Source organism: Syngnathus floridae, chromosome 7 (genome assembly GCF_059516105.1).
Source record: "Syngnathus floridae isolate MCC-2025c chromosome 7, RoL_Sflo_1.0, whole genome shotgun sequence".
NCBI lineage: Eukaryota > Metazoa > Chordata > Actinopteri > Syngnathiformes > Syngnathidae > Syngnathus > Syngnathus floridae.
The window spans coordinates 16414355-16442333 of NC_142419.1; the positions used below are offsets into that span (position 1 = coordinate 16414355).

A 27979-nucleotide genomic window follows, 5' to 3' on the forward strand; every position below is an offset into this window, starting at 1 on the left:
CTAGCAAATATTTGTATTTTCCCAATTTTTATTTATTGTGAAACATACCAGACAAGCTAACATTTAGCCTAGCTAGCTCCTTTGATTTGTACTACAACAGACTTTGTGTGGGTCATTTCAAGTACATGTATCCCGAGAAAGTTATTCGCCAGTGTCTCCTCACACTTGTGAAGCTTTTAAAGGAAAATAAGTCCAATCTTCTCAAGTGACACCACCGGGACCATCACCTCCATTTCATGCTTCTTCACTCTTTGTGGCCCCTTAATAAGCTGCACACTTCTACTGAAGCAGAGACAGAGTCATTGTGGGGCTCTTCTTTGTGTCACGCTCTCCAACAGACATCTGGACTCCTCTCGAGCTACCCGATCCCCATTCGCATTCACCACGAACAAAGGCAAGCCGGCGTCCAAAAGTCACCCTTCATCAAGAGCACCTCGCCTGGCCTGACACAAACACAATGAGGTGGAGGGATGAGATGCGCCGACACGGCTGAATCGTTTGCTCTGGGCAAAAGTGAGTCGCATCCTCTGGGGAGATATGTGTCCACCACACCCCACAAGGGAGAGACCCCGGTCAGCCGGAGGAGACGCCATCAGGGCCAGATTGGCGGTGGGGACAACAGCTGGCTAATAAATCAACAGGGGGGGACTCAGCAACATGGCACTGCTGTATGACCAACAGGATTTTGCTTATACACGACAAAATCAACTTAAAAATATAGAATTAAAGAGTAAATTGTAAGACAAAAGTGTCAAACTCAAGGCACGGGGGTCAGATACGGCCCACCACATCATTTGATGTGGCCCGCTAAGACAAATTGTGCATTAAATTCCTGTGTCATTACTAGAATTGCATAATTGTCTTCACTTTTAATATCTTTTTTTTTTTAAATATTTGACCAGTTTTAGAAGCTATGACTACAATGCGGCCCGCGAAAAAAACAAGTTTGACACCCCTGCAGTAGAGTTAGCTTTTAGCAATCAGTTAGCATGTTGATACCACCTAACTGAAATCATTCTGTGACTGCTTTACGGTTTCATATTGTTATTGTTTTTTTTTGTCAATATTGTTACGAACAACTTGTGAAAATGTTACATAGCCCTTATTTATCTGTTTATAGTAAATCTATTCATTTGAATTTTGTAATTTGGCTCTACTCTGTGTTGACTATCGTAGAATATTTTGTTTTCCAAGCAGATCGGGAAGAAACACCCTTAACACAGTGCACATGATAATCGCTCAGCGTAATCTTTCAGAGAAATTCAATAAAACAAAACGTGCCAACGATGGGAAGAGAGGGAAAAAATCTATTATTGGCATTTGTGTACTGTCTGTCCCTTTTCTCTCTGCACATAGTGTGCTTTTTATCCGTCTCCCCAAAAAAAATAAAAAAATACTGCTTGCTTGGAATCAGGTGTCTGAAAATAGATATGAGCTGTAATCCTATTAAAAATAACAATTTATTTTCACTCCAATTTGTCTCACTCTCCAATTTTGCATATGTGATGTCCGCACTGTTAATTCACGCCGAGCTTTACTAAGATATTACACCCACAACAAACAAAGGGAGATTGCATTGTTGTTTTTTTCCCCCACTAGTGCATTACAATGTGTGTGTGTGTGTCCACACACACTTACTCAGACAAACACACACGCAGAGCACAGATGTCGTGTCTGTCCCTTTAAAGAGTGGAGCTGGCTGAGGATTTGTTGCAGCCATCAGGCGAAGAAGCGCAGCTCTCGCCTCACATTGGCGTCTGGAGAGCAGAGAACACGTTCTCCTCCTTCCCGATTGAGCTCAATCGACCCAAAGCCACCTTTTCTTTGTGTTCCAAGCAGAACCACGAGAGCTCCGAGCGATGCTGCCGTCTTGTAAGGTTCATCCAAGCGGACGGTGATGCTGATGATGCTGACAAAGCTCTCTGGGATGGACTGTAAAGTTTGTTTGGGGGTGATTTCACTCGCTTGAAATCATCCAGCTGGGGTGAAAGAGCCCGCTTGGAGTGTCAAGACAGAAAAATCCCGGATTGGAGCTTTGACCCAGAGCCGGCTTGGCGATGAACTTTGGACATCTGCTGTTTGGGTTGTTGGCCATATTCACCAGCACCATAACATCAGGTAAGACACGGATTACATGCTCATATTGTGTTACAAAAAAAAAAAAAAGCTTAAATACTACCAAATGAAAAAGCATTTTAATAGTTCTAAATTGTTCTAAAAATTTGCATATCGCTGTTAAATGACATTTTGAATATTTTATAATTTACTTACATGATTTGATTGACATCTTCAATATGATTTGATGACTATAAACTCAGTGACTTAAGGGACAACCTGCATATTATGTACCAATAATAAAAAAAAAAGTCCCAGTGGCATCCTATAGCATAATTTTATTCTGACATTCAAAGACCTGTGCAAGATTATTACTACCTGTAGAAGACCAACATTTATCCCAAAGGACATTCGCCAATTGGTTGATGTATTGTGAACGAATATCTTATTCTAGGAACTTATCGTCCAAGTGGGACAAATGAGCCAAAAAAAAAAGGACTTTATAGTATGTACATTAAGAGCTACAATGACTTGCCATCTGGGTGATAACCTCAAAGGACACACTGACCCTTTACTTTTACGACCAGGATCAACCACGAGAGTAGCAATAAAATCTGGTTCTCTATAGGGACGGTGGCTTTAGCTTGAAATGGCCCCCCATTCTCTCCACGCTCACCCCCACCCAACTGAAAATGCTTTTAAGCGCTTATTTTTTTATTACCGTTGCGAGCTGGATTACAAAAGCATTCCAACCATTGCTTTAATAGCAGATTATATTGACTGAGATTTAATCCAAACCCCAAATTAAATCTTGAGAAAAAAATAAATCATGAATACAGATTGTTAGTTGATCATTTATATCCGACTGATGATCTGGATTCAATCTAATTTAAAAAAAAATTAATCAAGCAGCACCACAGTTTTGTGATTGAAAATGATCAAATATATTATAATAATAAAGAAACATCAGTTATGTATATATGCATATATATGTACAGTAAAATAAGATTCACTGAATCAGAAAATAAATGAATAAATAAATAAATAAATAAATAAATAAATAAATAAATAAATAAATAAATAAATAAATAAATAAATAAATAAAAGTGAAAAAATATGTTTATTCTAAGAAATAAAATAAAACAAAAACCTACACTATGAAAGCCCTTTTCACTTTTGGGGTGAGAATAACAAATGGCAAAAACTTTCACTGTAAACACAAAGTGAAGTTCCATGTTTGTGTATCAGGTGACGTCAATTTGAATTAAAAATGCATCGAAAAGATTTTCCTGTGGCTACCGTCTTAACAAATTGTATCACTTTACCATTATGCTTAATTATGCTACTCTTCACATTGCCCCCTCTTGGCCGTGACTAATCAGTAATATCGGCTTGGAAGTGCACATTTGCATTAAATTACCATCCACGATCATTTCACTGTTTGGTGGTCACTTACCTTTCATATTTCCCTCTGGGATGATTTTAGCACTTCCACATTCTAATCACGCTCCACATCTCTTTGCGATGGCTTTTTTAGACTAGTGTAACTTCTCGCCAACTCAGGTGCTCTCGAACACCCACCATCTCCTCGTCTGCCCGCCTCCATTAATACTGCATGGAAAAGACTGAAGCTCATTTAAACTGCATATTTTGCCGATGCGTCTGACGGTAAAGCACTCGAGCGTTGAGTTGATTTCGAGAGGTTTTCAAGAGAGGAGCAGGTGGAGCTCATTTGGTTATTGCATTGAGCGGACAAAATAATGGTGAAGGTACTGAAAGATTTTTTTGGTAGGTGGCTGTGTGAAATTTGCTTTGAAAGTCAAAGGTACTTTATTCAGCGGGGCTTGACTCGCTTTTGACATTATTCCATCGAAAAAAAAAAAACGTGGGTGATATTAAACCACATGAAACCACCACTTGGCTGCAATTGTCTTTCACTGAAATGAATGGAAAAGCCGTTAAAAATGACGACTAGGCTAAATCCGTCAAGTCTATCAGCCGAGGCTGAACGTGACGTTAAAAAATTCCAAACATCATGTGACCAAACCCAAAAAAACCACGACCTGTGACATCAGCATCGTCTGTCTACATGTGTTGCTGCACAGCTTGTATCAAAATCATCAATTCCTGAAAGTATGAAATAAAAGGTGCAATCTATTTCCCTGTCTACGGTGTTTCCCATTATTTGTTAGCATTAAGCTAGCCGGAAAATTGCAAACACCCCTCGTAAGGCATTTGTATAGTTCTAAATACAGCAAGTGTAATTGTCTTAGCTTTACAGAAGACTTTAACTGGGAATGGCATTAAACATCTTGAAGCCTCTTCTTTATCCACTATCCTAAACTGTAGCTTGTTGTGGAGTTGAATTTACTGCCACCATACTGTTTATATCTCTAATTTTTGCTCACCAAAAAAATAAAAATATAGACGACAGCCCCTCCCACCTGTCTCCATGTAGCATGCACTGGTTTGAGGTTACGAAATTCATTGATGCCTGCAGTTCATTCTTATGCGGGAGCACAAATCTCCGTTAATTCTCCGTTAGATCCTATTAAGATGTGAGCTCTCTTGGCGCGCGTGATGCTGAATGATGGCAAACAAGTCTGGCCTCCTCTTTGTGCCCTTGCGCTTGCATGATGACAAATGTAGCTGCGGGCTCACGAAAACATCTATCTCCGTCTCCTCCACACAAAAAAAAAAAAAAACCATTGCTTGATAAAGCCTCGGAAGAAGCTTCTTCTGGTCTCATCTGTTCTATACCTGAGTCACGCTGACGGAGGCTGATGATGTCCCTGTTTCGGGTAGAGCCGATGATGACATCACCGCCAGATGATTTGAAGGGCCGTGAGGAGGTACACAATGGCTCAGATGGCTCGGAGCGAGGCCAGAAGAGAATCAAAGTCGACTTGGCTTTAAATTTGTTTGGTAAACACGTTATCACCCACCGGCAGAGGAGATTTGGAATGCTACAAGACTGCGGCTGCCATTTTATTGGCCTTCAGAATCTGGAAATGAATTAAAAATGGATTCAATGCGTTGGAATTAAGCTGATTTTGACCTCGTTATGTGTGAAAAGTTGTGAGGAGTCAAAAGTCCAAGCAAAAAAACAAAAATTAGCATGTCCTCTCATTGGTTTAAGAAGTACTCTATTACTGCCACTAGGGGGCGCTTCAGATGGTAGAAGTGTGTTATTATAAGTGTAGTGATGAGCTGGTATAACTACACATTTACATAATTGCACAATTTAATCAATGTATATTTGAACACAAATGGTGCAGCAACACTTCTAAACAGACAATAGTCACTTCAGTAAATCAATTAAATATTACACAGTCCAAAAAAAGGTCTGGAGTGACCCAAAAAGCTCAGTCTCAAAATCCTGAAACCTGAATTGACATATGGCTGAATGCCATAACGGTGACTTTTTGAAAATGTTTGTGTACACTGCACGATTACAGCTAAAAGGATTTCACACAGCTCACAGCGCAGCGCGACACTGCGACACTTCTCGCCGTCTCGAAAGTTTCACATTCGTCACTCGTTACCAATCCGACGTCTCATCCTTTGTGACTTATAAAATCAACGTAACGAGTCATCAATTTCTCCCGTTAAATGTTTAATTATTGTACCGGAGTGCCATAACACTTTTAATCTCACACCTTGGCCTCAGACCCTTTTACGCGGACCATTAAAGGTGTCCTTTTCACGACTCGTGTCGCTGGTCCGCCAAGGCGTCTCAAATGTCTCGTACAATTATAGGTCACTTTGTGTGGTTAGTTACCACTATGCTAATGTTTTCCTCGAGCTAGCAAACGTTACAGGTGGTCCGAGCTTGAGGCTTGTTAGGCATTTTTTAATTTGCCCACCAACTCGGAGTGTTTGATGTGCCATCAACGCATCTAAAGACGCTCTGTCACTTTGCAATTAAGAGCTTGTCTGTTAGCGTCGCTAATGGTTAGCGTCCCGCATCCTGTTCCCCGCCTTGATGTGTTTGTACAGCGGGAGAAGATGAATAAATCCTCCCAGCTTAGATACAATCAAGGCGATTAGCGCACTCTAATCGTCCTCACGGTCGGTTCACGGTGAGTGAGAAGTCAACCACGCTGCTAATAAATCACTAAAGTGGTCTTTTTCAATAGAGGATGGCTATATGGCTGTGTGGGGAATATCAAATTAAAGAAGAAAATTGCTATAATTCTGCCAGAAAAAAGCTCCACGGGTTTCTTGCAGTGGATTGATGAAGCGAGCCAGCAGGCGTCTGTAAAGGACGCTAGCTCAAGGTTGCATGTTGACTGTTTGCATTTTAGGGCCTTTCTTTTGCCAATATATTTTGTCCTTGAGGAAGCAGGAGATGCATTTCTTCCAGATAAGAACATACTGCAATATCTTTATTTATTTGTCATCAACATGTTTGACCAGTCACTGGCGGAGCTAGAGGGGGGTGCCCCGGGGGCACTGCCTCCCCCTGAATTATACTTAAACCCCACAGGTGCTAGTTTTGCGATTTTTCCGGGAATTCTTTTCTCACTTTCCCCTCACCACCTGAAAAGCACATATAGTGATTATTTATCGGCATTTCCGGAAGAATTTTTGGGCTTTGAAAAACCATTGTTTTTGGACCCCCCTGAGGTATCCTTGGAGTTCAGCTCTGACCCTCATGAGGCCCAGAAGTTTAGAAACATAGCGGGACGATCTATATGTTAATTATTGCAGCTATTTGTGTGCAATTATACTGTCATCCATTTCTTCATGCATTAGTATATGTGTGAAAAAGAAACAAAATATGCAGACTAAAACACCTCAAAAAAGGTGTCCATAATTGAAGCGCTACATCTTCCCCTTCAAAAGAGGCTTTCAAGCAATCATTCTGTCACCGTTTAAACATTAGCGAACAAAATGTCGCTTTGGTACAAAGCAAAATGTGTCGGCGTGTTTGCTCAATGTGTCCCTGATTGCAGGCTTGTCACCGGTAGAAGCTCGGCAGCCGCACAAAGTCAAGATGCCAGAGTCGTGTCGCACCCGTGACACCCTGCCAAACGGTGTTGAGTACACACAGACGTCTGGCTGTCGCCTCCGGGTTGCCGTGTTTCAAATGGCTGCGTGCTAATGAGAAGCCGCCACCGCCCCGTGTCATTAATTCAGTCCATTTAAAGTCATTTGTCTGTGAATTAGTTCCCCAGTTCTCCCGACGGTCAATTGAGTTATGAGTTCATGCGTAGGCAGCACTATTGGCAGGTTTCATGCTTCGGAAGGCGTTGCTAAAATAATGAATTGCTTTTCTTGCTTCTGCTCCTTCAATGTTGGATGGAGGTCACGGAACGGCTTACAAGAGTTTGATTGGTTCCGCATTCTTAGCTCAGAACACTTGTGTGGGTTGTTCTCAGGAAGCATGGTCCAAGAGTGTGACAAACAAGTCCAAAACTTTGTTCATGTTAAATGTTGTCTCCTCAATGTCATGGTTTTTATATGGAGTAGCAAAAAAAGCTAAAAAAAAATTCTGATTGATTTCTCATACAGTAGTGATATTAAATAATATTAATGATGTATTCATTAGCTTTGTCTTTTTTTTTTATTTCTGCGATGAACTTTTGAAGGCCATCTTAGTTGAGAGGAATCAAAGATGTTTCTCTTAGATGCAAACATTGAGCCATATTCTTGTTTGTTTATTTGTTTGTTTGTTTGTTTTGTGACCCCATCTTGTTCCAGTGGCATACAAAAGAGAGTTTCGAGTGATATTTCCAAGCCTTCCAGATGCCTTCGTTCTTTTTCGAGGGCTTGTTTACCATCTCTGGGCATAAAAAATGTGCTTTGCAAACTGTGTCAATGCAGCGCGGCTAAGAGAAGAGGCCATCTTGAGCGTTAGCATGGGGGTCACGTATTTTTACAATGTGTTTGCGGTGACCCAGCCAGAACGCCGGGGTTTCTTTTCTAATAGCTCGATTAGCGCTTGCATAAAACCTTTTAGAGCGGTGGGCGACCTTGAGGTGTGAGCGGCTCTAAAACGCTGACTTCAGGTTGACCGAAAGATGTCAATCTGCTTATCGCTACAAAAAGGAGGATTTGCGCCCCTTTAACATCAGCATGTGTGTCATTAGGTTACTCTCAACTGCTCATCTGCAATCATAATGGATTTTTTTTTTTTTAGTCCAGATTACGTGCTGGAAATAATGCCTGTAAAAGCAGTGCAGTGACCAATTTCATTTTCTTTTCATTTTCAGTTGTGTTAATTCCACGAGGAGGAGACCATCTGTTCGTCAGAATCCACCTAAAAGCGGCGGTGTTTTGAATTATTCATGGCTAAGAGTAACACGTTGTTAGGGATGCCGGCTTGGCCTCTAAAAGCTTAGCGTAAATCTGCTGGCCCTTTTTCCCTCAGTGGTGAGGAAAAAGCTGGTAATGGATCCCTTGGGAGATGCAGAGATAGAGAAAGAGTTATCTTCATCACCATAGCACACCTCTCATTCTCTCAATTTCGACTTTTCGGGCCCAACAGTCTCCTTCGACCGCAACAGGCTGACCAGCGACATAATAAATGACAAATTAAATGCTTGGCTGCATCCTGAGTGCAGACCTTGTCCTCTGGGATTCTCAGGACACAGACTGAACGCTTTTGAAAAATCTCATTTCCCTTCCTTCAATATTGCAGTTGTGAGATATATATGATATATAATAATAGAAAATAAAAAATATATATATCTAATATAAACATCTTTCCATCTCTAAGGGTCACGGGTGCGGTTCGAAGACAGCGCCCCACGGATCGTGGAGGACCCGTCCGACTTGATCGTCTCCAAAGGGGAGCCGGCCACCCTCAACTGCAAGGCGGAGGGCCGCCCCGGTCCCAGCGTGGAGTGGTACAAGGATGGCGAGCGGGTGGAGACGGACAAGGACGACCCTCGCTCGCACCGCATGCTCCTACCCAGCGGCTCGCTCTTCTTCTTGCGTATCGTCCACGGCCGACGCAGCAAACCCGACGAGGGCGTGTACACCTGCGTGGCGCGGAACTACCTGGGGGAGGCCGTGAGTCGCAATGCTTCGCTGGAAGTTGCAAGTAAGTTTTTGCGATATTAATTATTATTTTTTTCATATATATTAAGGTAGCTAGGCCAAGCTACCTAAGCCGAGCTAGCATTTGTACAAATGTTTGGCTGCTTATATACACTTTAATGGTATGTTTTACAACTTGTTTTTATAAACTATATTATTCAGATAATAAAGCATACCAGCAAATCAGGTATTATCACTCAAGTACAAAGGGGAAATTGATTTTACATATCTGCAGAATGTAAAATGGTTTAGACCAGGGGTGTCAAACTCATTTTTTTCCTTATATACAGTAAAAGCTACAAAACAAACTGACAAATAACTCGTTTTCAAATCAGACGAGTAAAAACTCGTCAAATATTTAAATATAGATATTATTAAAAGTGAAGACAATTTGCAATTCTAGTAATAACACCCGAATTTGATGCACAATTTGTCTTCACGGGCCACATAAAATAATGTGGCGGGCCGTATCTGGCCCCCGGCCCTTGAGTTTGACACCTGTGGTTTAGACATATTAGTTTACTGTCGCACAGAAAGTGCCTTTTATTCAGGTGCACCATGTTGGAACAAATCACATTGATTGTGGTGGACTTCTTCTTTAATTGCATCATTTGAGATTTGACTGCGTGCGTATTGTCTTTGTTGTGCAGCTGAGGACTACAGCAGGGGAGCAGAGCAGATACACGACACGCTCGCTCCGCTATTTTTCTTTCCCGTCGACCCGGGACGTGCGCCATTGTCTTCTCTCCTCCTAATTGCGGCAGCGTGGCTCGGCCCCGGGCTGAACCGCCGCTCGCCTTGGCGCGGGGGGAAATGGATTAGTCGGTGCCTTGATTAGGGGAAGCTGCAGAAAAGATTAGCAGGGTCGAATCGTCCCGGTAGGGGAGACGCAAAACAGCGGTTGGAGTCTTATCTCGTGTTGTGGTTTCATGACAGGGGCGTTCTATTTTGCATGGCTGGCCTCATCTGCATCTCACGTTCGCATTTAAAAACACAGATGTTACACCGCTCCCAAAGATACATTACATCCAGAAAGTAGTCACGGAGAAGTCAAGCTTGGTGAATATTTTGTAGCGACATTCTGTCAGCAACATAACACGGAAGTACTGGCGCATTTCCCCTGGAGCATGATCTGTTTACTTTTAATCTGCTTTCCTTTAGCAAGCAGAAGGGCATATGCTAAGCCAGCATGGTCGTGGTCTTCTTAGACCCCCCCACTCCACCTCCCCTATGAGGGCGATTGTGCTGACTGTGGGCTAAAAAAGTGACCCAATTACCTCTGGCAGGGAAGGCGAGGATGGGAGTGTGTGTGGGAGTGTTTTAATGAGAGACCACTTTTAAGATGGTGGTCTGGCACGAGGATTTGTGTTTGCGTGCGGCATGACAACAAGTGGTGGAGAGGAACTCGTGTATAAGTCCCAGGAGCGCTAACGAATAGCCATACATCTGTTCCACTTCACCGAGATTGACGTTTGCTGGCAGAGCGTGAAGTCAACTATCCTAATTTGATCACTGCCGGATTGTGTCTTTTTATATAAGTCCACTTTCTGTAAAAGCAGGACTATTCTTAATAATATTAAACTGCAGGAATTATTTTTAAAAATGTGGACATTTTAGATAAGCCTGTTGTGTTTTTTTGTTGTTCTTGTAATGTACTGAGGTGCTTTCGGGTTCCTTTTGTGCTTAAAATATGCCAAGACAAACAAAAAGTAGGAACAAAACAGCTCATCCAAAAACTAAAATAATAACAAAAACTCTCACTAGATTTTTTTACCAATTATTCCTAAAATGGCGGTGCACAAAATATCTTCCAGCCAGTGAGCGCCTTGTCTTAAAGTGTTTTTGCGCTTGGATGCAAGCCAGTGTCATTATTCTCTTTAACTACAAACTTCCAAAGCCTTGAAAGAAAGAAAGAAAAACACAAAATAATGAGACAATGTCGCAAGTAGCGCTTCCCTCCAAAGTGCCAACACCCGGCATCACCCATGCTAACGCCTCAGTGAAGAGACGGCGGTCACATGGCGTGGGAGGATTAAAGTAAAGTAGGACAAATAAAAAAGAAAAGTTGCTTTAAAAGGCTCTGCATCCAGATGTTCCTCTTATTCCCGATGAGGGATTATGAAGGAATCAAACTTGTCGGGCGGCGCTGTTTTCTCCTGTGTTTGAAAAACTTCATTCTAAACTGTTATAAACTCATAATTTTGGGGGAAAAAAATGAAATTGTCTGAAATAAAAATATTGAAATGTTCCAAATGAACAATAATTTCAGGTAAATGGCCTTACATAGATCAATAAGAGAATTGGAACCTTTAAGAAACCCTAATTTTTCAAAAAAAAAAGATGAAAACAAAAAAACAAACAAAGCACTAATGGACATGGAAACTAAATAGACAGGAATTAAAAAATAGAAACAAAATAATAAATAAACCATAGCAAAAACAAGACACGAGTGGCTAAGCGAGCTGATTGGAAGACACAAAGGGGCGGAGCCAATAACAACAGGTACAAACAAGGAAAACAAAAAGTTCCTGGATTCATTTTCGCTTTCTACCATGAGCAGAAAAGTCATCAAATCAGCTTGTTAAGCAGGGCAGATATTATAATGATATTCCTACAAGGAGACTCCAATCATAATAAATAAATTTAAAAAAAGTAAGCAGAAGTGCGTGCGGTGATAAATTAATTAGTTGTCAGACTCAGCACGAGGGCCCCCCAGCAGGGAGCTCGGCCGTCGGGTGTAAAAAGCACCTGCGTTAATTGTCCTCTTGCTGAGAGACGGACCACTTTACGGTTTTAAGGCGCACGACCAGACAATCCGAGCGAGGATTAAAAGGATCGTCGTCGGCCTTCCAGCCGATGACTTCATTAGTTCTGACTGGCTGCTGGAATCGGCCTTATTACCAAATAAAATGTTCACCCGAAATAATAAGAACCCTTTCCCTTTTAAACATACACACAGTGGTACGTATTGCGCAACACTGTTTGCAAACTATTCGCCTAGCAACAAGAAAGCAGCCATCGTTGAAAAAACAAAAGTCAGATTGTTTCACGAGTTCACGATACATCATAATAAATATTGCAGTTGACGATCCGAAGACTTCACTTCCCCACATTTTGCCGTTCGCAACATGACAGAGGAGCATCATGTTTCTTTCAGTGTGTCACTTATGTAAATAGCTTGTCGCCTGTTGACTAAACCGCCCCGCGGCTGTTTTTTTTTTTTTTTCCCACGCTCACAATCGATTAAAATAAAAAAGAGCCATCAAATGAAATTGTATCTCCTTTTTTTTTTTTACTCGTCTCCCTCTCACCAAATCTAAGAAGAAGACGATGCTCGGCAGGGGATATCAACATCAATCTAGCGAGAGCCGGCTCCCTGCCTGGAATGATGATGCAACGCTTATTTAGCCCTATTTTGTCTTTTATTGAAGTGCACAGGAAGCGCCTCGGGGAAATTGAGTTGGGAGGATTTGTCTCTGCGAATCGGAAGGGTCAGGGCCTCGCCATATCGCCCCCCCCCCCCTTGAGGAGAATCGCTTGTCCCGCTCAGTGCTATCATGGCAGAGAAGTTAGAGGGGGTGGGGGGGGGGAGTGACCGGCTTGCAAAAGTTGCAAGTGGGAACGGGAAGGATCTCATTAGCAGTACTTTAAGGGGAACAACGGAACCGCCATTAGTCATCTTTGGACAAGTGCTTAAGATGGCCGCCTCGGAAAAGTTTTACTTTCTGCAACTTTCTCCTCTTTTAAGTACCGTCTGTCTATCGGGCCCCCTCAGGCAAGTTGCCTGCCCTGTTATTTAGTGCCCGCTTCCAAGATTTTTCATCCAGGGCTTTGGATTGATAGCGGCATCAGAGAGCGTTTGTGTACAGAGCAAATGTCACGCGGGTTGATTTGGAAAGGGATGCTCGTGTTTTGTGTGTTCAGAGCAGAGCTCGTTACAGGAGCCAAAATGGACGCCCTTGTAGTTTCACATTGGAAGAGCGAGGTGATGGCAATTGAGGTTTTTTTTTTTTGCACGTTAGGTGAATGAATATAAATGTACTCACCGACATCCCTAATGAAGCCTCGTTTCTGCAAAAGGTCACTCCACCCGTGCCTAAAATCATCCGAGGTGCGCCGGTAGAATTCTCACAAAGCGTCCGGAATATTCATCATCGTTTCCCCGAGACGCTTGATGATAACGTTCCATTTTTACAACCTCGCCATCATTTAATTTCAAATGAGCTTAGTCCAAGCCCGGCGGGGTTGAAGATTGATGTTGCACGGCCCGGCCCGGCCGTCGTGATCGTCTGAGCTGGCAGGCAAGCGTGCAGATCATTGATGGAGCTCAAAATTGCTTCCAACTGAAAATGAAATTTGGTTAAATGTCATTATTAAGTTGGTTTTAATACAATATATATCTTAATAAATTATAAATCTTTAAAAATAAATATTTTTAAAATATTTATAAATTAGTATTTTTAAAATATTTAATTTTAAAAATATTTTTCAAATAAGTATGCAGTGGTGCATTATATATCTGCACCTTTAAGCAGATCTGCACCAAAAATCTTTTTCACCCGACTGGATGATGCTAATGAGCTACTTTTCACCCACACGTTGAAGTATTTTTCAAAGGGAGCTACTTTGAGGTACTTTAGACTGCCTGATAAAAGTTCTCCAAGTTGATCTGCTGAGCGAGATTACAATGATGGATTCCGCCATGGAGGAGACGGCTCGGCTTGACACCGAGCTTTGCTCTGTCACTCACGGCGGGAAATTAAAAGATATCAAGACTTTGCAAAGTCAAACTTCTTCTGCAAACACAGGTGTAGTGACATCCATGGCTACGGTATATTCGCGAGTTCTTTGAAAGGATAACGCAAAGCTTCTGTAAATACACAAAACCCGCCCCTCCCCTCCCTATGAATTATGAATTTGCAATGTTATTTGTTTACTCAGTGTAGGACGGGGAGATATGCATAAGTCATCAGCTCCGCCAGAACGGACAACAGAGAAAAACGCTACAGGAGAAAGTCACGCAAATCAAGACTAAACAATTCCAACAAATGTTTTGCCAGCAATATGGCCGCCTGCTTCTTGCCCATGTAATTAGTTCTGGTGGGGTTTTTTTCTCCGCAGTACTCCGAGATGATTTCCGTCAAGCGCCGAGCGACGTGGTGGTAGCCGCCGGCGAGCCCGCCGTCTTGGAATGCGTCCCCCCGCGCGGTCACCCCGAACCGTTGGTGTCCTGGAAGCGCAACAACGTCAGGGTCAACACCAAAGACGAACGCATCTCGGTGAGTAGCGGCCAAATTCTAATTTTATTGAAATATCATATTATTATAAATATCAGGTGATTATCCAGTAATTTAATTTTTTAACTGAAAATTCTAAAATTATTATTAAAATTAAATTAAATTAAAATTTGAACATGACTTATTTTTATTTTTAATACAAGACTTAGTTCTGATGCCATTCTTTTTAGGTGCGCGGGGGCAAGTTGATGATCTCGCACACCAGGAAAGGCGACGCGGGCATGTACGTGTGCGTTGGCACCAACATGGTGGGCGAGCGCGACAGCGACCCCGCCGAGCTGGTGGTGTACGAGCGCCCCGTGCTGGTGCGCAGACCCGTCAACCAGGTGGTCATGGAGGACGACACCGTCGACTTCCTGTGCGAGGTCCACGGCGATCCACCTCCCACTGTGAGATGGCGGCGAGAGGACAGGGAACTCCCGCGAGGGAGGTAAGAAGTGTGAACAAAATATTTTTTTAGCGCCAACTACTGCCAAAAGGACTTATTTGCAGTCTGATTTTTTTGAAGTCTCAGTGCCTGGTATCGGTAGCCTCCTCGAGTACTCAATACCTCAAAATAAGAGTGCCAACTATTGCCAAAGAAGACTTACTTGGAGTCTGTTTTTTTTAATTTACCTTAAGTATCGGTATCTGATATCGGCGGCCTCTTTGAGTACTCAATACCTTAAAATAAGAGCGTGTGGATCAGTGGTCTGACCTAACTCAATAAAGACGGAACCATAAAAGGATTCATTAGTCGGCAGAATTATCCTGTGACTGATTTCCTTTCCCTTTTTCTTCCAACTCAATATACCATGTACTTAGCTAAGCCTATTAAATAATTCTGCATTCGCTCACTCGCTAATGTAATTAATATTTGAAATTAATCGCTAATGATTAGTGGAATGACTTTCCATACTTTGCAAAATGAGCTTCTGTTTGATCTTATTATGCACATGATACCGACTCGGCTTCTTAAAGTGAAATTATTTTCCAGATGATGGCATAACTTCCCGCCGGGGTCTCTTCGTTTGTTAGGTTCGAGATCCGCAATGGCAACAGCCTGCGTTTATTCCGCGTGAAGGAGCAGGACGAGGGCACGTACACCTGCATTTCGGAGAACAGCGTGGGCAAGACGGAGGCCTCGGCCATGCTGCAGGTGCACGGTGAGCCGATGAACAGGAACAAGACATGCATTTTGTATGCCGGCTGAACATGCTCAAGCATGCATGGAAGCTAGCAAAAAAAACTTTCCCCACCTTTTTCCCAAATCTTTAATCCGCTCATTTTTTCATGTTGTCAGTGCGGCACTAATACTCTGTTCATGTCCACATCATATTAAAAAAAAAAATGTGGTCATCTCCTGTCCGGTGCTTGTTTTGGCCCGAGTTAGCATTCGCCACATCTGTCGGGATTATGCTAAACTGTCGGGATTAGGCCATTTGACAGATGTTTTGCTGGACGTGCGTTTGAACTCCCTGCTGCCGAGCAGCCCCTGCATTAATAAGACATGACTCCTCTTCCGTTTCTCCTTCCTGATTTTCTTCGCCCCGATTCCTGCGTCTAGATTCAAACGTTTTCCTCCACTTATGTTTTTATCAGTCTAAATGAAATCCAATCCCGGCAAATTGTCGTTCACTCCCATTCGCTGTGTGTGTGTTTTTTTCATTTTCCACACGCCATCGGCGCTTTTGTGATGTCGCTGCGTGTTTCATCCATCTCATTAATTTTCCATCTCTCTCCATCTTGTTTCAAACCCTATCATCATTCCAGCTGGCCGGCTACATAACTTCCACTCATCCCCTCCGTGCCGCCCCCCCCCCACCCCACCCTTGTCGTTTCGTATTCTTATTTTCCTGTTTGACAGACAGCGTGTCTTCCTTGGCTTTGAGGAGCACAAATAAAAAAACTTCAGATAAGCACAAGTCGAAATTACTACATCACAGACTCATAAATCCGTTCACGTCTCTGTCGGGCCTTCTATTGTTCAAATTAATTCTCACTCGGCATTTCTGAGCACCAATTAGCACAATTACTTACTAACGGAGAGGAGCAACGTTTGACCCCAAACTGCTCTGAAACACGTTCACTACCATCGACGGCTATAGACGTCAAATTTCCATTTAAACCGGGCTGACAGTGTAAAGTATTTTTGCTTTGACTTACACGGCAACTTTTTCGCATCTTATTATTTAAATGTGTGACTGCTATAAATCTGTTCAGATGTTAAAATTTTGCATGAGAAACCTGTGGGAAGATGAAAACATGGACAGGTGTTTTCTAGCAAAACAGCAGAAGCATGAGATGTCATGTGACTCATGCAGCCCACGTTGCGCACCGAATAAACATGTTGAAATTTCATGTTGCCATTTTTCCCAAAATTGTCCTTTTCTAGTTATAGCTGTTATAATTTTTTTTTTTATCAGCCAATACCAATTAGGTCATTTTTTCACTGCCAGCACTACAAGTCCCAGAATGCACCAAAAAAATAAAATTCACATTGACTCAAGATTTGCTGACATCACAAATGTCTGACTTTTGAGACACATTTTTTGGAAGTGTTGCTCTTTTAGGATGCCGAAAAATGTGCCGACTTGCAAACATAAGGGCGGACTAAAAGCCATGAAGTTTAATGGCCTATCTATCTTTGATGAGTTGCGCAATCACGTGTTTTCGGAGTAATGATGACAGCGAGGAAAAAGATGTGCTTAACTAGTTTCATCATCTTCTCCTCTCCTGCTGTAGTGCCACCTCAGATCGCTTCCAAGCCACGGGACCAGATCGCCTCCCAGGGGAGGAGCGTCACCTTCCAGTGCGGCACCACGGGTAACCCCCCGCCTGCCATCTTTTGGCAGAAAGAGGGCAGCCAGGTGAGCAATTGGAAGAGTCACTTTTATGACATCTTCTTAGAAGACTTAAAACGGAAGGAGCTGCTCTAATGTAGAGCGGATGGGAGGAGAGGTGGAGGAGGAAGTACAGCAGGTGTGTGAAGAACCTCTGCGGGCATTACTTGAAGACAAACGGTGTCCTCCTTCCACGTGGGGGCTGTAAATAAACAGCAAAAAGTTGCTTCAACATTTTTTTTAACTGGTCTGTTTTTTTAGGGGGGGGGTCCATCTGTTTATGTGGATTATGTGCCTTCCACTCACGTCTAAGCCTCTTACAGAAATAATATGCATGCCTGTGCAAACACATCTATGCTATTTCCCACTCTGGAAAATAGAAGAAAAGAGTATGAAACATCTGTTCCAGGCCCTCATGTGGATAACATAAAAAAAGCCCTTGTTATTTTTTTTTTTATGACACCAATTTTTCCCCTACAGACTCGTCAGTTTTCCCCAAAGTGTTGTAAACGTAACGACATCAGCTCATGAAGGCTTTCATTTGCCGAGTCTACTTGAACTCGGTTGCTCGCCAAAACCAAAGGATAAAAAAAGTCTCATATCTATTCGACAACTCAACTCGTTGACTCTGTCGCTAACCAAAACAGCAGTACCTACCATCTTTTCTCAAATAGAAGCCATTTTTGAAATAGAAACCATTCTATAAAAAGACATAACTATAATTATCTCAGTCCCTAGTCCCTGAGCTCTGTTGCTAGCCAAAACAGCAGCACTGATCTAGTTCTCTAAGACCCACCTCCTTTTTCCCCACTTAAGAATGGTGGTAATTATCTCAAACACCTCAATCTTCGTGTGTGTTTGCAATTCCCATCGCCACCTAGAGTACCGGAGTGGAACAGCATTATCAACGTGATAATTTAATTACTGCATGCTGTGTTTCCAGATGTTGCTGTTCCCTGGCCAACCGCCATCCCAGTCAGGCCGTTACTCCGTGTCCATGAAAGGCGAGCTGACCATTACCGACGTCCACCCGGAGGACTCTGGCTTCTACATCTGCCAAGCCATCAGTGTGGCGGGTAGCGTGCTGAGTAAGGCCCTGCTGGAGGTGGAGGGAGGTATGATTAATCACTTCCACCTACTTGACCTTTCACCTCATCATACATCAATTATGCTGACAATCCAAACCTTATTTTATGCATAGATGTAAATAAATGTCTCCATGCTAGAACCTTCAGGCCAGATCCCGCCAATCATTCGGCAAGGCCCAGCCAATCACACGCTGTCCCTGGGTGCCACGGCCCGCCTTCACTGCCGAGTCATCGGGGGACCCTCGGTCAGGATTTCTTGGGAGAAGGACGGAGATAGAATCGAGGGGAACGACGATCGCTTGACTTTAGCCGAGAACGGCACGTTGGAAATAAAAGACATAGAGGTGAGCGAGTGAGAATCAATATGAAAGTTGGCTTTATATCAAAATAGCAAGGTCAAATTACGACAATTTGAAATTTGACCTTCATCGTCTTTTTAGCTTTTCACTCCGATCCACTTTGATGCCAACTGCCAATTTATTCCATAATGATGAGCGCGTTTCAAAGAGCGACGTCTCCGAGGCGCCACCTATCTCTCTCTCTCTCTCTCTCTCTCTCCGTTGCAATTACGTGCTCAGGCGGTGTATAATTGTAATGTTAATGAAAGCCCCTGTTTGCAAATGCTAATTTAGCGCTGCGCTTTGATGAAGGAGTGGGAGCGCTATCGGGGGGCCGTAACCCCACCTGGACTTTGGCAAGGCGGCATCCTTTATCCTTAATTGACTGGAGATAGCCTATTAATCATCTAACTGGCCTCTAATTAAAAGGCCTGCTTATTGTCTGCTCTTGCAAACTTAACATTAAGCTTGGCTCCAGTGCACCATTGAGAGGGTGAGGAAGAGGAGGAAGAGGAGGAAGAGGAGGGGCGGTTGGTTGATCTGCCTTGGCAATGCCCTCGATGGAACAGAAGAGATGCATTAGTGTAACATCGAGGGGGTGTCGAGGGAGTACAAAAAAAAAAAAATGGAGAGGACGCGTCAGAGACTAAAAATATTTAGCCCGCCCGCACACTGACATCGCGCCATCAATATTTCATTGGTGAGCTGAAGTCATCTGAAGATGTTCACCTGATTGCATGCCGCCAAGGTCAACACTGCCGAGCATGATCTCATTAGGTCTCTGGATCTTTGCAGCAGTGCGGGGCGGGGCGGGGAGTTACTTTGAATCTTATTCTCGGAATCGACTCGATATTTATAAGAGAAATTCCTCCACATGATTCAAAATTGATTTTCCCAATTTGTGCCCGACAGGAAGCTGACTCTGGTATGTACACGTGTGTGGCGTCCAGTCCCATGGGGGAGTCCAGTTGGAGCGGGATGCTGACTGTTAGAGGTATTATGCTTTTCCGCACATCATCTCCAAAACCTCTCAGCGTCCCTTTCTTCAGCAGAAGGCCCTGTCTTGTCCCCGTCCCGGATTTCCGAGTTCATCCAATTGCCGGGACCCCCGCAGAAGCCCGTGGTGACCGACGTGACGAGGAACAGTGTCACCCTCACTTGGCAGTCTAACCCACATGAGGGCGGGGCCGCCGTCACCTCCTACGTCCTCGAGGCCTTCAGGTACGTGCGGCTGTCACTTTATTAGGCACCCCTACGCCATCTTTGGATTGTCGCCCGCAGCCAATCGGTGGGCAGCACCTGGCAGACGGTGGCGGACCACGTGCGGCACGAGCGGCATACCGTCGTCGGGCTCATGCCCAACACCGTGTACCTCTTCATCGTCAGAGCCCTCAACTCCTACGGCCTGAGCGACCCCAGCCCCATTTCGGAGCCTGTCAGGACGCAGGGTGAGATGATTTACTTCCTGGATGCCAATTGCTAAATCTCTGTGGTTAGGGTTAGGGTTAGGGTTAGGTATTTATAGAACCGTGTGTTCCAGACGGGAGTCCTCCAGAAACGGGCGTGGACCACAGACAGGTCCAGAGGGAACTCAGCGAGGTGTCGGTTTACCTCTCAAAGCCCATCGTTCTATCTCCCACCAGCGCCAAGATTTCTTGGACCGTGAGTGTCGAAGCATCATCGCAGAAGCTTTTCCATAATCGGATCACTGAACTTCCACTTCCGCCAACTCTCCGCAGGTGGCTCGTCATTCCCGCAACGTTCAGGGGTACCGCGTGTTTTACCGTACCATCGGCAGCTCGTGGCTGGTTCAGGACGTGGAGGCCACGTCGGATCACAGCACGGTCTTAGAGAATTTACTCGGCAACGCTGAATACGAGGTGAAGATCAGGCCGTATTTCAACGAGCTGCAGGGACACGACAGTCTCATGGTGTTGCTACGCACCCCGGAAGAAGGTAAATGATACCACGTAAAATTCTCCACCCAACTCCGCATGAGCAAGCACTAAACAACAGAGGAAAAACTGCCACTAAGGGAGAAACTTCAAGCGGAACGGAGAATGTCTACGCTTGCTCATAGCGCTGAATAATTATAGCCATGGCATTTTTTTTATCACTCCGCAGTGTTGAGCACAGCTCCGCAGGCAGTGTCGGTGGTGCAGCTCACCAACAGCTCCAGTATCAGCGTGTCCTGGGAGCCGCCGCCTCATAGTGTGTATTGCGGCATCATTCGGGAATACAAGGTACGGTCGTTTCAACATCAAGCAACAAAAAGAGCTAAAAATAGAACCTTGGATTACCAATTTGACTGATTTAGATCCCTGCATTCCAATGCAAAGAGTGTTTTTAAAGTAAAATGACTTGATTCGATTCGATTCATTGGGATTATGATTCGATTCAATATGGTACATCTCAATTTGAGTGTATTTTTGTCACTTTATATATTATACATAATTTATGAAAGAACTTGTCAAGACTCCAAACGTGGCATTTCCTTTAAAGACATATATCCCCTAAAAAAGACGATTTGATTCGAAGCGTTCGCATCTTTCAAATCAAAATGTTATCTTAGTGCACCCTTTGACTAATACACATTTTCCTTTGCTAGACCTCCTTAAATTCCAAAGTACAACTGCTCCATAATCATTTTGAATCAGCTAATACATTTACATTAGCATTAGCATCAGCGCTAATGTAGCTGTTATCCAATGGTCAGATGACTTATTAGCATTTAGCATGTACAATGACTGGACTGGCTTCGGAGCTTGTTATTGTCACAGTTTGCTTTGCTGCCCACTACATGTTATATAAGCAACTTCACCAACTTGGTCAGCTTGTTGACATTTGTAGCCCTTGTCTGTTTGCATTTATCACAGCGATGCTGTAAGGGAAAGAAGTATTTCTTACTGCAGCCATAATTCCTGCATTCCAGTCACTGGCGGCAGCAGGGTGTGGTGCAATGCAATGCAACTGGAACAAAGTGCTTTTTTTTTTCTTCAATCCGCCTTCTTTCTGTAGCTTACACACTCGCATTATGAAATTAGTGATTATTCAGAGCCTCTTATCTGCTGCCAGTACGTGCCGTTGTCATCGTGTTCTCGAGCTTCGCCGTGCCTGTCATCTCCTCTCAGCGCACTGATAAAACGGCAGTGTTCTGATTATCTATTCTCTCCCAGTGTGAGCGCCGTGCTGATGACTCAGACCTCGGGCCTCATTTCGGAGAAGAAGAAAAAAGAAAAAAACATGGAAACAGAGCAGACTTGTTGTGATTCTGTCTGTTATGTATTAATGAGAAGAATCGTAATCTGCCTCAGGCAAGGATCACTTTTAATCCCCTTAAACCACTCGCTATGTTTGCTCGAACAAATCTTGAAAGTGGACTCAAACTATTTTTTTTTTGCCACGAGATTTTTCTCATGGGCTTTTTTTCAAACACCGCAGCGTGAGCTTGTCCTCGTGTTGCGTTCAGGTGTGGTGCGTGAGCAGCATCTTGGACGAGGAGAAGCAAATCAACCGAACGGTGGACGGAGCCGTCGTGTCCATCCTGCTCAACGGTTTGCTGCCTGACGTGCGCTACGACGTTAGCGTGGCCGCCGTGACTAGCCTTGGAATCGGCGCTCCCAGCTCACCTGTCCACTTTGTCCTCAGTCAGTCCTAATCAACTATTATTATTTTTTTTATGACTAGTTGTCCACCTTGAGCTTTGACAAATTATAAAAGGGTGGTGTGTGCCCCTACGGCCCCCCCTCTAGCTCCGCCAGTGGCTCCAGGACTTTTAACCGTGTGCTCGTTCCTCAGCTCCACCGGCGGGCTACGCCTCCACACCGGTGAGGACGGACGGCGACGTGAGCATCTCGGAGCAGATCACCGTGGTGGTGCGGCAGCCGGCTTTTATCGCCGGGTTGGGCATGGCCGCCTGGCTGGCTCTGATGGGCCTCAGCGGCTGGTTCTACTGTCGCCACCGCCGCAGGAAGCAGCTGGGCCACTACACTACGTCCTTCGCGTACACGCCGGCAGGTGAGCGATGAAGGGTGGACTGCATTTTACAATTCAAAGGTTTCATGTTTTTTTTTTTTTTTCAATTTTGCCGCCATCTCTTTGTTCCCCCTTGAAAGAAAAGAAGTCATCACTTGAACTATTGCAGTGTAAATCCAGCCAAAGTGAACTTGGGCTGAACCTCTGAAATGTGACACTTTTCATTTTCAGATAGGCGGCGTTGTTGAAATTCGAAAGGATTACTGTGACTTCGACTGTCACTTCTGATAGACCGAGAAAAAAAGACATCTTGACACGTTTTCTTGCAAACAACTCATGGAAAAGTTCTTATTAGACCTCATGGGACATGCTCAAAGCTTACTGTCATTGTCAGCTGATTTAAGTGAATTTGTTTCGATGAGGCAACAAGAAACAATCGCGGAGAAACCTGTGACAACTTTAATTTCAAGTCAGTTGCAACTCAAGACCTGATTTAGAAACATTATTTCCTACCCAAACATACTTTTATGCATCATGCAACTGCCATTATAATTAATTCCTTATGCAGAAATCCCAAATTTGTATAAATTAATTTAAAAATTAAAAAAATTAAACCTTCAAAATATTTTTACATAAAAATTAAATATGAATTTATTTTTTTAACTATTTTTTCCCAATTTTATGGTCTCAAAATTTATGCATGATACTTTTTTGCTTCCTTTAGTTGGCTTTGCTCACGGAGAAGGATCCGGACTCATGAATGGAGGGTAAATATTACATTTAATTCCGAAGATTGTTTTTATGGTCATCCTCTGAAACAACAACCCAAATAACAAACACGATGAGTATTACATTAAATGCTTTTAATTCATTTCTTCCAGGCCGGGTATGTTGGGCTCGAACATGAGCAACTTCCCATGGCTGGCCGACTCGTGGCCCGCTCCCAACCTGATCCACAACAGCAAAGATTCCATCAAGTGCTGCTCCGGCAAACTAGATTCAGAGAAATATTATAACGGTAAGAAAGCATGGGATCAAATATGGCCACTGGCGGAACTAGAGGGGGGGCCTGTGGGGGCAACCCCCCACCCCAGAGGAAAGAATTTTTACATTTTAATGCAACATTCCACCTTTGTGCGCAGCCGTCAGTATGGCTAACTACCAATCGGTGAAGCACAACATGGCGTCCAACGACAGCCCCATCTACAGCACCATCAACGTGGCCAACGAGGAGGACCTGCTGAGCTACTACGACACCTACTCCAGCGCCTCCTACAAACAGGGGCCCGACCCGTATAGCAGCAGCCCGGCGCTATCCAACAGCGGCCTGGTGGCTCTGGAGCAGGACCCGGACCAGTGGACCATCCAGTCTGGACACTCCACCACCGAATACGCCAAGCTGCACTACTCCAAGAAGAGCAGCAACGGTGATTAGATGGCTTGTTTTGTCATTTTCTGCTGCCAGGGCATGAGGAGGACTTACAAGGTTGCGGAATGTACTATTGCTTAGACATCTGGCGTCATGGCAACCGGCAGGACACGGTGCCAAGGGACAGCTTAGAGGCATAATGATATGTCCTTGCATCATTGAATTCCATGCACGTCACTCACAATAAGCTTCATTCTTGCAACTTATTTGTTTAATTACTCAACTCGGTTCCATCTCGACAGCACTTCAAGGACGACCTCAAGTGAAACGCTATATAATATTTGAAGACTTTTTAACATCGTCTTTAGAAATAATTCAAGAATAACAAAGTTAGAGGGAAGAAAAAGATCGTTTTAACATTCCTGACTGGCGATATAGTGAAAAGTTCATATACTAAAATTTTTAGAGGTCCACCAAGCAGGAAAAGACATCGTAATGAGAAGAATGTCCTTCATGCTCTGTCTGACGAGTGTTCACCCAAGCATGTTGTCGCGATTGATAGAGAAACTGGTCAAGCAGAGATCCACCGGGTCGGTGTGCACCCCGGCGCCTCTCACTTGGGTGGACGTGTTGTCGCTTCCTCTTCCCGCCAACAAGGAAGGACGCCACCTAGAGGTGGACGACGAGGACCAGCGCAGGTAAGATGGCCTTCAGGAATAGATAATTGTGTGTGGCAGAAGAAGGGCAGGGCCGCTCTCCCCAAGGCGTGTCTTTAACTGATTGAATTAACCGCAATGTGACAACATGAATTAACTCGTGGTTTGTACTGACATGCCTGCGTTTAATTGAGCCTGTTGGCATTGAATGTGTTAGTCATAAAAGTGCTGCTGGAAACTGGAAGGCAATGTTTGGAGACTGCCATGTTGGAAATATTTAGTGAAGATCACTCCTGGTAAAAAAAAAAAAAAATTAAATAAAAAAGAATTGCTGCAACGCGCACATTTCTGTGATACAGCAGGAATTTCTTTGGGCTGAATTTGCCTTAGTTTATTATTTTATTTTGCATAGAGATTATATTTGTCCTTTATTTCCTTATTAATTATTTAATTAGAATATATATATAATTTTTTATTATAATTAAATTTTAATGAATTATTCAACAATGTATGAATTTGCAAATTTCATTTTATTTGTTCACCCTGGGATTTAAAAAAAACAAAATACAAGGCAACTCAATAATTACAAATCGTAGTTTTTTCATTGCACAATTTTTTTTTCTCAATTATTCAGGGGTCCTCAAGTCCTATTATTCTAAAGTAACAGTACTCTTCCATTTTTTTACTAGTTCCGGGGAGGAAGATGAGGACTGGTGTCCCCCGTTGCCGGCCAGAACTTATCTGATGGACGAAGCTTCCTCCGCCCTCCACTCGGCCACGTCCTCCCCTCAGCGGGACGCGTTGAACTCCGCCAACAACACCCGACCGCAGCATGTGGACCTGCTGGCTCGTCAGCACTCCCACTTCTCCCAGTCCAACCCGGATCTGTTCACAAAAAACACCGAGACGCCACACAGCGCCACCCGCTGGGCGGAAACCTTGAGGGGCGACGACCTCTACAAAGGTCAGTTGCAATTAGGCCTCTGCATTATTTTTTTTCCTATCTCTTTATGATCCTGGAGGCTGATATTTGCACTCATCAGGACAATCTCCCGTCGCAGGCGGCGATTTGAGCCCCATGACGCACAGATGCAGAACCAAGAAGAAAACCCCCAAGGATGGAACGCTCAGACGGGAGCCCCACAACCAAGCAGGTATGACTCATTATCTTCAATTTGCCCCAGTTAGTGTCTACTTACATTTTTTCAACTGTTATCTGCCGGATTTCACTTTCCAGAATGAAACTGCATGTAATATCAGAAAAAGGCATTATCAAATCCAGCAGATTAAAAGATCTCAAGAACATCCATTTCAAAACATATATACATTTGTCATGGATTGGAATGGAGCGATCAAATGTTATTGAGGGAAAAGGGAATTAGAGACAGCAGACAAACCAACAAAACGACCGAACAAACGCAACAACAGGCCTGCCCGACAATGACGTGAGACAAGAACACGTCAACAATCGGACAGGCAGTGACACACAGACAGGACAGGACTTAAATACACGACAGGTAACGAGAGGCAGGCGATTGTGATTACATTGATTGGGAGGTACCACACGAGGGGAGGGGCTACACAAACAGAAACCATGGTAACGTATAATAAAGTAACCGAGGACGAGTCGTGACAACGTTGCCTCAAGTGGCCGATACGTATTTCGTGTTTAGCATTAAATCACAACAAAGGCCATCTGCCTCCTTCCGTGCGAATACGAGTTCGAACTAAGCAAGGTGTTTATTTCCTACTTGACCACAGAGCTGCCCCCTCCTCCGGTTCCTCCGCCCACTGAGAAGTCCCTGCAGCCTCCCGCCGACGTTGGGACCCTAGCAAACGACGACCATGTTTCCCCTCACCGGAGAGAGGCCGCAAAATGGTCATCAGAGGGTAGGTGGCAGTAACAATGAAAACACAGCTGGGTGACATCATGTGATGGTCATGAAGTCTACACAACAGGATTGGGGGGGGGGGGGGGTTATGACAGTGTTTAGTGTTTAACCTATATTCTGTATAAAATAAAATCATTTGAATCTCATCTACAGATGAGAAGGTAATCCAGTACGGGTCGTCGGAGCAGATGTCAGATTTTGGGTCACTAGGTGGCGTCTTCACCCGCTCTCCAGCTTCTGCACACATGAAGAAGCAGGTACTTGTCGATTTCTATTGCAAACCTGTTAACGAAAGCTTCCAGTACATCCAGACTTTTCTTTCCTTCCAGAACCTCATGTGAGCTTCTCCAATTCCGTCTTTGTGAACCATTCATCAATCAAAGTGTTAAAAAAAAAAGGACTTCACATCTAAGTTGTCTATAAAATGTCAAGATTCAATCTATGGGACCCTTTCACGATTCCTACAGTGTTTTTTGTCAGCCTGAATTATTCAAATAAAAAGAAGTGTACATGTTAGCTTGTGCTAATCGATAGCCACCATTAAACTGTGCACATCCGCAATATCGTGATAGGAGAGTGTGTGTGTGTGTGTGTGTGTGTTTGTGTGTGTGTTTGTGTGTTTATTGCATTTCCATTGACTGTGTGCCAAAGTCAAGAGGCCACAACAGTGTACTGTCTGCTTGCATTTGTAATCCTCTGCTGCTATTTACACACATGCACGCACGCACACACACGTGAGGCTTGACTTGTGCTTTGTGTCGGTGCACTGTATTAAAGCAACACTATCAAACTATTGGCAACAGCGGCCACTAGTGGCCTAAATGGAAATTACACCACAGGCATCTATATGGATATAAAATAATTGATTATTTAGGAATATATTTCAACTTTCAGGCAATATTAAACTATTTTATTTATGGAAATTAAATAATATAATATATAAATAAATATAATATATTGTGTAATGAAAGAGTTACTTCAGATTTCATTGCAAATAAGTACATCAAACAAATAAAGTTAATTATATATATGAATATAAACAATAGTAATCCCTGAAATTATAATAGTTTTTTAATGTTGCTTTAAGAATTACACAATAAAAAGATCCTCGATTTGTTGTCTTTTATATTTGATCTTATTAAAATGTTTCCCCTACTTTGTGTAAATACCTTTTCTTCCATTTTTTTTTTTTAAACAGAGGATTAGGGGGCTTTGGGCGGGAGAGACAAGTATTTTTGCTCCATGACATGTCACGGCAACCATGACATGGTGTAGATTTTTTGAATGTATCTGAGAAAATGATGTGAAGTGTTTGAATCATATGTGTGGGTGCATGTGTGTACGCGTGTGTGTGCCGTGTGAATATTGTACTGTACTGTGACACCATTCATTATTTTTAATAAATCAATTTTTAAAAATTTGAAAGGTTGAGTTCCATGT

At 43.4% G+C, this 27979-nt stretch overlaps 2 protein-coding genes and 1 long non-coding RNA gene across 6 annotated transcripts in view; 1 reads left to right on the forward strand and 2 right to left on the reverse strand.

Moving 5' to 3' along the window:
* esamb (endothelial cell adhesion molecule b) overlaps positions 1-3776 on the reverse strand; it is a 32854-nt gene extending 29078 nt beyond the window's left edge. Inside the window, exon 1 of one of the 2 annotated variants that reach the window (XM_088380042.1) lies at positions 3512-3776. The gene's annotated coding sequence lies outside the window, so the exon portion shown is untranslated. The remainder of the gene's footprint in view (positions 1-3511) is intronic. The other variant, XM_088380043.1, reaches the window with a different exon arrangement.
* On the forward strand, positions 1688-27694 carry LOC148395630 (roundabout homolog 2). 3 transcript variants are annotated; one of them, XM_088380035.1, is made up of 25 exons: positions 1688-2118; positions 8780-9106; positions 14224-14381; positions 14570-14829; positions 15417-15544; positions 17124-17248; positions 18165-18336; positions 18448-18653; positions 19560-19641; positions 19697-19868; positions 19929-20095; positions 20188-20309; positions 20387-20603; positions 20772-20890; positions 22117-22294; positions 22446-22664; positions 23347-23389; positions 23504-23640; positions 23765-24049; positions 24554-24689; positions 25337-25611; positions 25691-25801; positions 26409-26537; positions 26693-26796; positions 26869-27694. In XM_088380035.1, the coding sequence occupies exons 1-25, from the start codon at positions 2058-2060 to the stop codon at positions 26878-26880; spliced, it is 3945 nt and encodes a 1314-aa protein (XP_088236161.1). In that variant the 5' UTR covers positions 1688-2057; the 3' UTR covers positions 26881-27694. The 3 variants fall into 3 exon arrangements, with proteins under 3 accessions (XP_088236161.1, XP_088236163.1, XP_088236162.1); XM_088380037.1 differs by having other exon boundaries at positions 25709-25801; XM_088380036.1 differs by having other exon boundaries at positions 1689-2118; positions 19700-19868.
* LOC148395631 (uncharacterized) lies at positions 25159-26108 on the reverse strand. The gene is made up of 2 exons (XR_015859302.1): positions 25974-26108; positions 25159-25891 (listed from the first exon to the last, which is right to left on the reverse strand). It is a non-coding gene; the product is annotated as an uncharacterized LOC148395631 (long non-coding RNA).
* Positions 27695-27979: the final 285 nt, after the last annotated feature.